Source organism: Galeopterus variegatus, unplaced genomic scaffold, assembly GCF_000696425.1.
Source record: "Galeopterus variegatus unplaced genomic scaffold, G_variegatus-3.0.2 Scaffold110, whole genome shotgun sequence".
Classification (NCBI taxonomy): Eukaryota; Metazoa; Chordata; class Mammalia; order Dermoptera; family Cynocephalidae; genus Galeopterus; species Galeopterus variegatus.
In genome coordinates, this window is record NW_007726221.1 from 362,163 (window position 1) to 375,667 (window position 13,505).

Below are 13,505 nucleotides of genomic sequence, written 5' to 3' on the forward strand. Positions count from 1 at the left end.
ACAAGCTTTAGTTAGAGCTAAAGGAGTTGGGAGGCCTTAAAGGCTTTTTCTTCTAGATGATGTTGGAAAAGGATGAAACACCCATGCGCACTAGAGAGAGCCCGTCTAGAGTTAGAAATGCTCGTGTCCCCACACATAGCCTCTTCCTGGGCAGCCCTGGGCAGTCCCTCTCTACCAAGGTGATTGTTGTACTCACAAATTTACCTAACCTATTGACTGCCTGTGTTACATTTACTATTGAGCCAGCCAAAGTCCCAAATTAACTTTTGATCATTGACTAACATTCAACGTAAACCAAAAAAAGAAAGGAAATAGCTACTTAAAAGGGGATGCCATTTTATTTTATTATTTTCTTGTTTTATTTGATAAGTTAAATTGTCTTTCAGTGGCTAGGGATAGATTTTTTTTTTTTTTTTTTTTTGTCTTTTTTTACTGACCGGTAACGGGATCGCAACCCTCAGTGTCGCACCCGCACCGCGCTCAGCCAGTGAGCGGGAACCGGTCTCCACGTGGGATCCGAACTCTCGGCGGGAGCGCCGCCGCGCTCCCAAGCGGCGCACTCTCCAGTGCACCACTGGGCTGGCCCTGTTTTGTTTTGTTTTGCATTAAATATTAAAAAGAATTTGACCTTCTTGAAAGACCGAAAATTAACTAGTAAATATTGGACACTGAATATGCCATGAAGTAAACTTTTTAGTTAATTATTTCTGGAATGAGGCAAAGCCCAAAGAAATAAATATTCTCAATTGAGCGAGGTTGGCTGAAGACACCTAGCATTTCATTAACTCTTTATGACATCTTTATCACAAGATTAGAGTCAACTATTACAAAGACCTATAAATATTCTCATTAACACACAGCATGTGGATTAAAGCATAACCTTCAGAGACAGAGAATCCAAGGGGTAAAAATGCCACCTTTGCTCAATATTATACCACAGTGGGGCAGGCACTGTATCTGGACCTGTTTTATTTCTTTTTCCTAGTATTGGGGGTAACTTTGGCTTGCATTTTGCCAGTAGGTCTATAGTTTCACTTCAAGTTTTTGAAAGTCAGTCACTTAAAAAAAAAAAATACTGTGGTTCCAACATAGTTCTAAAAATGTACTCACTTGCCACAGTGAATTTCAGGTAAGATATGACCCCAGGAAATAGATCTGCATAATTAGAGTAGTTATTATAAGTAAACACTCATCCTTGTGTAATCTGTTTTAATGATAGCAATAGCCACCATATATATAGTGTCAGGAAAAATTCTGGGTGTTTTATTATCATTATAACTGATAACAACAACCTTCCATGGTAGGTATTAATATCCCAGCTTACAGCCAGGAAAGTTACAGAGCTGATATTCATACTCAGGTTTGTCTGGTTCCAAAGCCTAGGCCTTCATAGTAGTCATTTTGGTAATGGCAAGGAATTTGTTTGGTAAAACTTGAGTTGCAAACTACTTTTTCTTGTTGTTCTTAATAAAATTCCATGATGTACTTGACCAAGTATTTAAATGTTTGCTTTCATTTATACCCTCATTAGCATTGTATAATACAATAATAAGGGAATTTATTTGTCTTTTACAAAAAGATAATAATATTGATTTTTCCCCCCTTTAGCCACCAGCTAAATACCTCCTTCCAGAGGTGACGGTGCTTGATTATGGAAAGAAGTGTGTGGTCATTGATTTAGATGAAACATTGGTGCACAGTTCATTTAAGGTAAATCAATGTAAAAATCAGTGATCTTTTTGAATTGATCACAATTGTATTAGAAAAGAAAAATAAAAAGGATGAAAGTTTGTGGTTGTCAGCATATAATTTCATTCTTCATGAAGAAATCCCAACAGCTGCTTATTAGCCCAGGTAAATAGTACCCAAAGTAGTTGAATATTGACATAATTAGTTTGGAAAAGAAAATGCAAGGCTGCCAATATTCTTATTTATTATTCTTGCTTATGAAGTTTGAGTTTTCCAATACTCTAACCCTTGCAGAAATACTTTCAAGTGGCACAAAGCAATCAGTGCACCAGTGCCCCAGGACACTACAAATGTTTGTTTGTCAAGGTAACCAGAGTGCTGTGTGTTTTATTGGGAGGGGAAAGGGAGGAGCTGTTGGAAGCTGTCCAGCGAGCTGCTTTCCTGGAAATTTTCCCAGATCAATTTTTGAAAGATGTCCCGTTCTGAAGATGACTTCTAAAGTTAACAACATCTGAACAGATTCAACTATTTATTTTGACCGTTTTCATGAGAAGAGATTGCTGAGGTTTTGTAAGCTTCACAGCTGAATGAGGACCCTCCTTCATGACTTTCCTCATGAAGGGTGCAGGGCTGCACTGATGTCAGAGTGAGCATCAGTCTTCCTTCCTGTCATCTTCCCCACTCTCCAAATCCCCTCCAGAAAAACAGCAAAAATGACAAATTACCAGAGGGAACACCTGTGGCTACACTATTAAAAAATGAGTTTAATAACCATTTTTTAATGGAATAAATTGTTTAAAAGAGGGAAATGATTTTAAAAAAAAAGTTGGGAAAAGGCATTGGTGTGTTGAGGAGAGGCCGCAGATGTGTAGAGTCCTGGCCCGGTTTTCCTTGGGTTCTTTCTGCCAGTGGACCTGCTGTGCTGTTGCTGGCTGGTTATACTACACTCCTCTTTTTACCTCCAGCCTTGGACTCTCCTGCACTGAGGGACATGAGAGGCACCATCCATGATGGGGTATGTGTCTCACATGAACCATAGTCATTCCTTGAAGCTTGTCTGGGAAGCAGAAGAGCCACCCGATTTGCCCGAACACCTTTCTATCAGAGACATCCTTTCTTGTACCTACTTCTCACTGAACAGAGACCTTCTTTGATAGGACAAGGCCAGGAGTTTGTCTTTGAGTCCTTTGAAGAGTGGAGGAGGGACTCTCACTGCTGCAGAGCAGTGAGAAATGGCCTTGTTCTGGCCACTGGGGCAAACAGGGACCACCTATTCCCCTGCACTTGAGGGCTGGGCCCTTCCAGGGTTGGTCCTGGGGCTACAGTGGCCTTGTGTCCCAGCTCAGCTCTGGACAGCATTGGAAGCCTTTTCTCTTCTATGGGCAAATTTCTCAGGACTTTTTCAAGTCCCTCTGGAGGAAAGCCCTTCAGTGCAGGGGTCAGTTGCCATTGCAGCATAAAGAGCTTCCTGCCAAGCAGCTTTGGGAGTGTGGGCAACACTGGCCAGACTGCCCAAGGTTACTGAGGGTTCCTGGCTCCAAAGGCAGAGGATTGGCAGCTCCTAGTGTCTCCAGGGCCTGCTTAGAGGGCATCGATGCCACAAACTGATGTGAACAGCATTTCCTCAGCTCTTCCCACGCCTAGCCAGACTGTATTTGCAAGCAGAATATTCCTTATTTTATAGTTTTTAGTGTTCTGGGCATTTATTTCAAAGCCCTTTGAGAATCTAAAAGTTGTGAACCCTCTCCCCTTGGAAATGTACAGCTGTACAATACACAGGTTCATGGATTCAGGTTAAGAGCTCTGGCTTTAGTAGAGCCTCCTTTACACCAGCATATGAGACGAGATTAAGGATAGATCCTTGCTATAAGCTGGAAAATGGTTTTTCTCTTCTCATATACTCTATAGAATATGATTTTGCAATCTAATGCTTTGTGAGAGCTTCTTCAGTCTTTTGTTTTTGTAGCATGATTCTGTATTTTAGTTGTGAAATGATTAAATATTGAACTCATCCTTGGCTTTCCAACCCTGGGAGTAAATAAAATGTGATCTTAAGCCTCAGATGCTTTCCTAAGTGTTTAGGTGCTATGACCTAGTATTTTCCACATTTTTTCAGTTTATATATCGAAGAAGAATGTTTGTGTGTACAGTTATGGGCTTAAAGGCAGACCCCAGGCAGAGTCTGACCAGAGACTCTCTACCCCACACCTCCACCCAGTGCCCACCACATATGTTCTCCTTCCCTCTGTCTCCTCTTGTCCCAGAGGTTTGCTGACTGATGATTCTGTTGGGCCTATTCATTCAAAGAGTTTTCTACCTAATTTGTGGAATTCAACTTAGGATTTTGTATATGTTCGTTATTGAGAACATAGTGACTACTGAAGAATCATATTTGAATTTTAAATGTCTTTATATTGTTAGAGAGTTATTTTAAGTATCCAGAAGTTTTGGGTGTGCTGGGTATTATGTTGGTTAGAGGAGAGGAGTGTAGGGTGGGCTGTCTCTCCTCTACTCGAGGGCAGGAGACAGTGCCAGGCCACCAAGCAGGGCCTGAAATCACTGATTCCCAGGACTGTTTGGAGCACGAGGCACTCATGAGACCCATTGCTATAGCTTTTCCAAAGTGGCCTGGGCCCTGCTTAGGTCCCTGTGCTGAGCATCTCCAGCAGAGCAGCCCTTGGTGGAGTAGACCGCACTTGTGGGTCCAGGTGCAGATTGTTTTCCCACCAGCAGCACTGCCCTCTGGGCCTGTAAGGCTCTCACCTCCGCCCCCTGGTGGCCAGAATGGTTCCTTGTCATTTTGGCAGGGCTGCGGGCAAGAGCTGGCATTTCTGAGGAGCCTCAATCTCTAGCCAGGCTCTACCACACTTTGTGGTTAAGGCTAGGCAGGTGATAAAGGAGTTGGATCAAAATGCTGAAAATGTAATGACATTCAAAACAGAAAATAATGTGCTTTCCTGCTTGTGCTTATTTTAAGGAACCAAGGCATACTTCAACATCCTTCTCCTGAACTGTTTTTTCCAATAATCAAAACATTGGTCCAGGCAAGCTTTTTTCTTGCTAAAATTTCCAATTTTATTTTGTTCTTTCAGACATATTAATTACAGTTTCTTTTCTCTCTAGCCTATTAGTAATGCTGATTTTATTGTTCCTGTTGAAATCGATGGAACTATACATCAGGTAAGAAATCAAAGCTAAATCTAAGTTTTCCATTAGCATGTTTAGGAGTTATATTTCCTGTGAACTTTATTTCTAAATTCCCATTTCAGTAATAATTTTGTGGCTGAATCAAAAGGATGGAGATTTTGTATAATAAATTCAATGGTTTTCTGCTCTTTTTTTTTGCTCAGATGAACTTAATTTATACTGAGTTTATAAGGAAAACTATAATCTACTCATAAATATTAGATGTGGTTACAAGTTCAAACAGTTCTTTGATTTGATGCAGACTTTCAGAAGTTTCTGTATCTGCCACAGGCCTAGCTTGATGGTCTAATTAACTTCCTTATGTAATTGCTTTTGGCTACTCTCCTGGCAGGCAACAGAAAAATGCCACAACTCACTCACTAAGGGTAGATTCTTGGGGAAAGGTGTCCATATCCAGTGTCACCTGCTCCAGACTGATCTTGTCACTCATATGTTGTTTTTTCCAGTGAATCTTTAGCAAATGCCCAACCCAAAAGAAAAAGGGGGGAGGGTGTGAGTTTGGGGATCAGCTAGCTGCTATGAATAAAGATGCCATAGTATTAAGTTGGCATGCATCTTCGTTCTTTCAGACATTTTTTTTTTCTTTATCTGCATAAAATTCTTCCAGAAATAGCTTCATTTGTTTACATACTGGAAACATTGCAGGGAAACTAGTCTTGGAGATTGAAGAGGGGGGCTTTTGTCAGGTTTTCCGCAGGGATGATCTAACCATCTTCCTTGTCAACTCCAAGGTCTTAAAGAGAGAATATCTGGCTTGATGTCCCAGGAAGGAAAATCTCTTTTGGAACTTGAGCCACAACAAGATGTCTTTCTTTAGTGATGTCAGTAGTCTCTTTGGCTCTCGAGTGTAGGGCGTTGGAACTGGCAAGGCTTTGGAACTCAGCTGGTCCAGCCAACCTCATTGTCCAGATGGGGAAACTGAGGCTTAGCCAGGGAAAGGGTTGGTTCAGAGGCATACAATGGGAAGAACTGAAATGAGAATTCCAGTCTCCTGCCTCCTGGCCAGGGCTCTTTTCCTGACACTTAAGTCCCTCCCCTCCCCTGCCCTTGCTTTTCTCAGCTGTTCTCCAGGAGGTCCTGCCCGAAAGCAGCCCCTGGGAAAGGCGGCTTTATCCCTAGCATGTCCACACTTTATGCTTTTAAAAGCCATCACGGAGCCAAAACGACAGGCACTTGGGCATTTAACATTTGCAGAAGCGTCAACTGAATTAACTCAGCATCTGACAAGCAGTTAAGGCTTCTTCATTTATTTTCTTGGCTTATGTTACAAAGTGCTCCTGATGAGACAAAGGAGAGGCTGCAGTGGCATGGCAGGAATTAGGAATGAAATTAATCCTTCGTACCACATGACTGAGCATGACTGGCCCATTCTTGCAGGAGCCAGTCCTGCTCCCCCAGCCTTCCTCCTACGGTGCTGATTTACTTGGTGATAGATATCCCAGGGCCCCAGGGCTGGGGTCAGAAACTGTCTCCTGAAGGAATGAAGCCACGGGCGCCAAGAGCAGGAGGACCAAGGCCCTGGCGAAGGCCGTGGCCTCGTTCAAGTAATCCAGGATAGGCTGTGCAGGTCCCAATGGGCCTATTCTCGGTTACTTGCACAGGGACGCGAGCCTGGATGCCGGCATCCTGGCCCAGGACCCTCCTCTCTGCCAGAGGCACCAACACCAGAGTTCCCAAATCAATGTCCTGTCCTTTGCATGTAGCAAAGTTGTTTTCCAAGCAATATTCCCAGGGAGACTGAGGACTGCAGGCTGTAACCATTCGCTGGCACTAATGGGCAAAGTGGGGTCCTGGAGCTGCTTCAGCCACAGGTCCTGTCCTCAGCCCCAACCCTAGGCCATGCTGTTCCCCTGGCACCTCACTGCACCCTTGACTACAGGCCTGTGCCTGCCCGACTCTTTCAGTCAGCCATGAGTTTCCTACCAAGGCCTGGCCCTCCTGAGTGCCTGCTTCTGGCACCTTGAAAATTATTCAGTTTTGTGTCGAATTCCTCTGCCAGCCGCATGTCCTCCAGGTGGTGCAGAGCCCTGCGTCCCCTCTCTACTCCTACAGTTTATCTGACCCCCTGCATCTGCCATTCAAGGCCCTAGGCGTACTCACCATGACCAGCCTGTCACACTGCAATTTAGCCACTTCCTCTCCCGTCCCCACTTCCCCTTCTCTCACTGCCCCTCATGGCTGGGCACACAGTCTCAGGCCATCCTCTAACACCTCAAGTATTTCTAGGCCTCCAGGTCTCAGACTCACAGAAGCTCAGTTCTTCTCATCCTTATCTGCCTGGCGAACTCCTATTCATCCTTCAGTGTCTAGAGCAAATGTTACCTTCTGTGATTCCCTCCCCTTGAGAGGGGAGTTAATTATCCTTAAGTTATCCCTCAACTACAACTTTCATTATGCCACATTTGTTTTTATGTTTTTGCCTATGTCTGCCATAGACTGTGAGCTCTTCAAGGGCAAGGCCTGTGTTTTATTCATCTTCATAACTGCATCAGGCTGAGCACAGAGCTGGGGCTCAGTAATACATGTTGAATTGAATTTTAAACAGCTTGATTTATTTTAGTAGAGTGGCTGATTTCAAATTGAATTTATTCATGTTTTAATTAGTTCCTCCCTCCTCTCACTTCCTCTGTCTTCTGTCACCAGCTTTGCCTTCTCTCCCATCTCTCTTGTTTCCTCAGATTCGTTCAGGCTCCCTAGTCAGGAGCCCACGTGTGGGCCGAAGCCTGGCTGCTCTACAGTTGCACCCTGGCCTGACCTGGCCAAAAGGGTGCAGAGAGCCCAGGTATTCTGGAAAAGGCTATTCATGGCCCCTCTCTGCTCGGAGGCCCCTCCTGAGGTCTTGTTTCTGAGACCCAGGAGTAGGTTGGTTTCACATCCCCGGAAATGTCTGTTTCTGTACCAAGCGCAAACAGAGTAACTTATGGTATCAAATGGACAGCATCCCACGCTGACAAGGATGGCCCTTCTTGCAGCTTTGCTGGGACTGCACTTCAACCCCAGGACTTCCTAGTGAGGAAGGTGTTCCTTTTAGAGTAGGAGGTGGCAGCCAGATCAGTCCCAGACCTGCCAGGCAGTAGGCCAGGACTGGACCTCCAAAAATGACAACACTTAGACAACGTCCTGTGTCCCAATAGGGCCTGACCCACAGCAGGGACAAGAAACACATGTGAAGTTAATGAGTCGTTTCACACAAACATAGCATGATCCTTCCACTCACTGTTTCTGGAAATTCCTAAGAAAGACCCTTTATACCATGGTCAGCTTCCCTTTCTCCCTGGGGAGGCGCATCTGCACTGAACTCAGACCTGGAGCCCAATCTGAAGAGTGTCACGTCTGACTGTGTAGCCATGCAAAGAGTCTGGGCCTCTGCATGCCACACATGGACCTGGGGGTGGGAGGCAGGAACCTCTTTAACAATCCTTCCCACAGTGGGCATTTGGGCCCCAGGCCATCCCCAGCAATTGCCATGACTGACCAGCTTGCTGAATCCTGCCATTGCAGGTGTATGTACTGAAGCGGCCACATGTGGATGAGTTCCTCCAGAAGATGGGGCAGCTCTTTGAATGTGTGCTCTTTACTGCCAGCTTGGCCAAGGTGAGTCCTGCTGCCAGCCCCAAACTCCCAGCCCTTCCACTGTACCCCCAATCTGTGAAGCAGCTCTTTGTTAAGGTGGGGGAAGCTATTTCTATGGTGACAGGTTCCCACCCCAGATGGGATGGATGCAGGCCATGTGCACAGTGCCAGCCTGGAAGGCTTCTGGGTTACCATGGTGACAGGGAGCACTCAGAACAAATGCTCCATGAAATGCTGGTTGCAGCCTCCTGCAGCTGGTTGTCCACAGACCCAGAAATCACAAACATGTGCAGTGTAACCAAGAGAGGATGGCTGCACCCCACAGGCACATTGGTGCACCTCTCATTTGGTTGACTGACAACCAAATGTTAGAGGCCCCTGTGTCCTTGGGTCCAGTTTACACAGGTTTGGGGGAGAGACAAGTGAGAGATAAGTGTCAGAGCTTCACCCACATGCAGGAGCTGATTAAGAGTTCTGACTCTTCCCTACTGAGCCCTGTGATCTCAGGCAAGTTACTTCACTTCTCTTGCCTCAGTTTCTTTTTCTATGAATTGGGGATAATTTCTTCTACCTGTGGGGTAGATCAAATGAAATCATTCATGTAAAGGGCTTAGCACAGTACCTGACTCATCCGGCAAGAATTCATCAAGCACTTGCTGTGTTCCACATACTGTGCTGGCATCGTCACATGGTAAGTGCTCCTGATGTTCATGATTTAATGTCATAATTATTAGTGGTAATAAAATCGTTCAGACATGCTTTGGTCTTGTAGCTTGGTATGAATCTCAGCATCTGTGCTGGCTCTGACCATTTAGAGTGGTTTCTTTATCCTTTCCCACTGTTTAAGGAAACTGGTGGGTTCCCAGCCTCCTAGTGTGGTCTAGTCTCCCCCTTCACAGGTGCCTGTGCTATGTACAGGCAGGTAGGGAAGCCCCTTGCTCTTCCAAGGAGGTCTTTGCCATGATCATCTCCCAAACCCTGACTCCAGTGGGGTCAACACCATCCATTTGTTGGTGGCACCACCAGTGTCCCCATGGATACCTCAGGGACCCTGAGTAGCCCCAGAGATGAGTTTTGTAGGGCCCAGGTTAACCATCTGCCTGCCTCCAGACCTGCTCTGGTGACATACAAAGCAGTTTCCTCCTCCGTTTCCTGCTTCTGGCTGGCCCCCTCTGGTACCCTGGTGCCCACACTCCCTCTCCTCCTCCACACTCTGGTGACTCAGACTCCAGGCTCCCAGGCATGCTGCTTTGCTGGCCTGGGCATTTGTGGTTAGGTCCATCTCTCCATGATGACCGAGGTGAGAGAGAGCCCCACCTGCACAGCATACTGTCAGACTCATCACCAGGCCTTAGAGCATGCACTAGTGGAGAGGGAATCCAAAACCTAGGCCTTATTTTTGCATGCCAGAAAGAGAGCACAATCTCAGGGAAAATGCGATCTTCCCAGTGGGTGGTCTCTCAGATGAGTGCTGCCAAGACTGATTGTATCTGTAGCTTCCATGGCTCTTCTGACAGTGCTCTGGGATGCTGAGGAATCTGGAGTAATAACCAAAGAAATAACAAACAGGAAGATTGCACCGATGGCAGTGGACTGAGAGTTGTTTTTTTCTTTGGCAAAACTGAAAACACTCTTCCTTGGCATTTCCCCAGCATGAGCTTAAATATCCTTGTTCAGTTTAAATAAATAAATAAAAATAAATAAAAAAAAATAAAAAACTGAAAACACTCTTCCTTGGCATTTCCCCAGCATGAGCTTAAATATCCTTGTTCAGTTTCTCTTCCTGGAAGGCTCCCACCTGCCCCTCCATCTGTCTCCCCAACCCTTCTCTCACTGCTACTCCTGCCTGCTGAGCCTAATCAGCTCCTAAGAGCAGCCTTCCAGCCTCTTTCCTCTCTGCTGTACAAGTTCTGCTGATGGGTGGTCACTCCCCCCGTTCTTGGCTCTGAGCTCAGCTCCCAACCAGCAGCACTGGTACAGTGGACCTTCTTGCCTACCACCCAAGGGCCGGCAGGAACCCCAAGCTGACTGTCAGAGCCCTTCAGTATCTGTTTCCTTGCCATACATTTCTTCATTCATTCGTTCACCCAGAAAATATTTACTTATTACCTACCATATATCAGACCAATTCCAAGTACTGAGGCTACATTAGAGAACAAAAGAGACAAGGTCCCTGCCCTCATGAAGCTTACATCCTTCACATTTTCTAAGGCCTGGAGGGCCTAGACTCAGACACTTCCTTGAAACATGGTGCCACCACCAGTGTTAATGTTTATGAGGAAATTAACAATTTTTTTCCCCCTAGAGTCAGCCCCCTGTAACCCACCCACATGGCCCTTGGCTAGCCTCACCATTGGAAAACTGCAGTACCCCAAGCTCTCACCCTACTCAGGCAGTAGGAAATACAGCTGCTCCTGGACTCTGCCTCCCTTAAGATGTCCATGGGAGGATGTTCCCATGGATCAGAGCTGCAGCTTTTAGCCCTGCAGCCCTGCGTCCTGCAGCTGTGCTGGCATTTGCTCTGCATTTCCATCTGCTGCGCATTCCACTGCTGGCCTTCCCTACACACCAGCCTGTGTTCCCACCTCCCTGGCAGAGGCACAGGTCCCCCAGTGATATCTGCTGTGCCCCTCACTTTGGTGTTGGTGCTGAGGGCTAGCCTTGCGTCAAGCATGAAACTGCTCTTTTGCCTCCAGGCCCAGCCAGTCTGTGTGACCCACTCATTTAGCTTCATGTATGAGGATTTTCTCTCAGGAACCCCTTTGTTTCCTTATCCAGTTCAACCTGCTTTGGGGGAAATTCCCCTGGCCATGAGAGAGGGCCAAGCACGATAAACCCCAACTGTGAGCAGGGCTCAAACTTCCTTAAAGGTCCTGGGCTCCAATCAGTGGGAGTGGATGGCTAGACACTCATCCTGAGGCGGTCAGAGCTGTGATTGCCCAGAGGACCTCCAGGGGGCACTGTGGCCTCATGCCACACAAGACAAATCAAGCCAGCTCATTCATTTAATGATGAAACTAATATTTGCTGAGCCCCAGCTATGAGGTCAGCACTCTGTGAGGTGCTAGGGATATAGAGCTGAACACGACAGGCAAGACCTTGGCCTGACAAGAGAAAATAAAGCATCTCACATGGTGCTAAGCTCAATGAAGGAAATTACTGGGAGGTAATAGAGAGTATCTATAAAGGAAGATGGAGGTAGACTCTAGATAGGTGGGAAAGGAAGCCAAGACCTGAAAAACGAGGAGATAGATGTTCATGCAAAAGCTAGGGAGAGAATGTTCCATGCGAGGAAACACTGCGCGGTTCTGGCCGTGTTCACAGCCAGTGTGGCTCAAGTGGTTTGAGATGGAGCTGAGAGGTTGGCAGAGATCAGCTGCAGTCACGCAGGACACGACAGTGAAGAATGTGGGCCATGCTTCAAGTGCAGTGCATTAACAATGAAGAGTTCTAAGCAGGGGAGTCATGGGATCAGATGTATGTTTCCCAGTTGCCACTCTGACAACGTTGAAGTGAAAAGGCTGGATAGAAGTCCCAACAGGAAAGGGAAGCCTCTGCAGGAGGCTCACACAGCCATCCCAGGCCGGAGATTAGAGAGCTGGACTAGGGAAATGGCAAAACAAATTGAGAGGTGGATCTAGGATATTTTTGGAGATGAAACTGATGATAATGTCTGATGGGTTGTGCATGAGAGAAACGGAAGAATTGAGTACTGTCTTACATACAGGGAGAAGAAAATAACCAGGATCCTAAAACATATCTGGTTATCCAGTTATAAAAAAAGTAATCTGGATCTTGCTGCTGTAGGTCAGGGTTTCTGGGCTGTTTCAGGCAGCCAGCCTTCATTGCAACACCTCCTTTCCAGTATGCAGACCCTGTGGCTGACCTCCTAGACCGCTGGGGTGTGTTCCGGGCTCGGCTCTTCAGAGAATCATGTGTTTTCCATCGTGGGAATTATGTGAAGGACCTGAGTCGCCTTGGTCGAGAGCTAAGCAAAGTGATCATTGTCGACAATTCTCCTGCTTCATACATCTTCCATCCTGAGAATGCAGTAAGTAGCTGCAAAGGAAGAGAAGGTGGGGCTCTGCTTGAGCGTTCTGTCTTGCCAGGCAAGGACCACGTATGAGCACCTACACAACAAGGTCTCTGGCTCTTTTCCTTGGTGGAATTCCAACTCTGCCACTAAGCAGTTGCATGACATTGACCAAGTGATTTAACCTCACTGAGCTTCAGTTGCCTCATCTGTCAAATGGGAATTATAGGAATGTTGATCTCATAGGATTGTTGAAAGATTCAGTGTGGCAATACGTGAAAAACACGTAGAACAGTGCTTGAGACTGGTAAGTGCTCAGTAAGCCTGTATCTTCTTATTAGCATTCTTAGTGTTGTTGCTGAGAAAGGTTCTGTCTGTCATCCTCAAGTAGCTGGCTGCCGCCCGGGGCTTCATGACCCCTGTAGACTCAGGAGGCCTAGGTGACCTCTTCTGTAGAAGTACAAGCGTTTCTTAAACAGGAATGAATTAAACACCTCAATTAGGTCCTCAGGTAAGGCTGCCAAACTTCACTACCTCATAATGATGTCTAAAAAGCACACACTGGAACCATTTCCTAAATAAAACTCCCTAGAGTGTGGCATCTCCCGGTGCCTACTCACCAGGTATAGCACAAGTCTGAGAGCAAGAAGAAGATGCTCTTCCACCTCCTGCCCGACATCTCCAGGGGAAAGAGATTAGTCAGGTCTGCTGGTGACTGTGCTGACCCCGTAGCCGTAGCTGCCACTCCAGTCCCTCAGCTCAGGCAAGTTTCCCAGGAGAGGATGCTTCCTCCCCAGCACAGGCTTCTCAGACTCTAACAGAAGCCTACAAAATTCCTTTCCTTGAGTCCAGAACTCTGTAGCTCCACTTACAACAAAATATGAGTTTAAACTAGATTCAGTTAGTGTATAATCATTATTTGAATAAACACTCAAAATGTATTTAAATATATTCATTTTAATGAGTAAATCAAATTCACTATATTGCATTTAGTAATATGTCT

The 13,505-nt window shown here is 46.0% G+C and overlaps 1 protein-coding gene across 3 annotated transcripts in view; it reads left to right on the forward strand.

Annotated features, from left to right (window-relative positions):
• Positions 1-13,505, forward strand: part of CTDSPL (CTD (carboxy-terminal domain, RNA polymerase II, polypeptide A) small phosphatase-like) — a 113,681-nt gene that overhangs the window by 93,708 nt on the left and 6,468 nt on the right. For 2 of the 3 annotated variants that reach the window (XM_008586492.1, XM_008586486.1), the window contains 4 exons: positions 1,609-1,710; positions 4,813-4,869; positions 8,398-8,490; positions 12,335-12,520. In XM_008586492.1, coding sequence (XP_008584714.1) covers positions 8,443-8,490; positions 12,335-12,520 — 234 coding nt within the window. In that variant the 5' untranslated portion in view covers positions 1,609-1,710; positions 4,813-4,869; positions 8,398-8,442. Of the gene's footprint in view, positions 1-1,608; positions 1,711-2,486; positions 4,870-8,397; positions 8,491-12,334; positions 12,521-13,505 lie in introns of those variants that run through there. The other variant, XM_008586477.1, reaches the window with a different exon arrangement.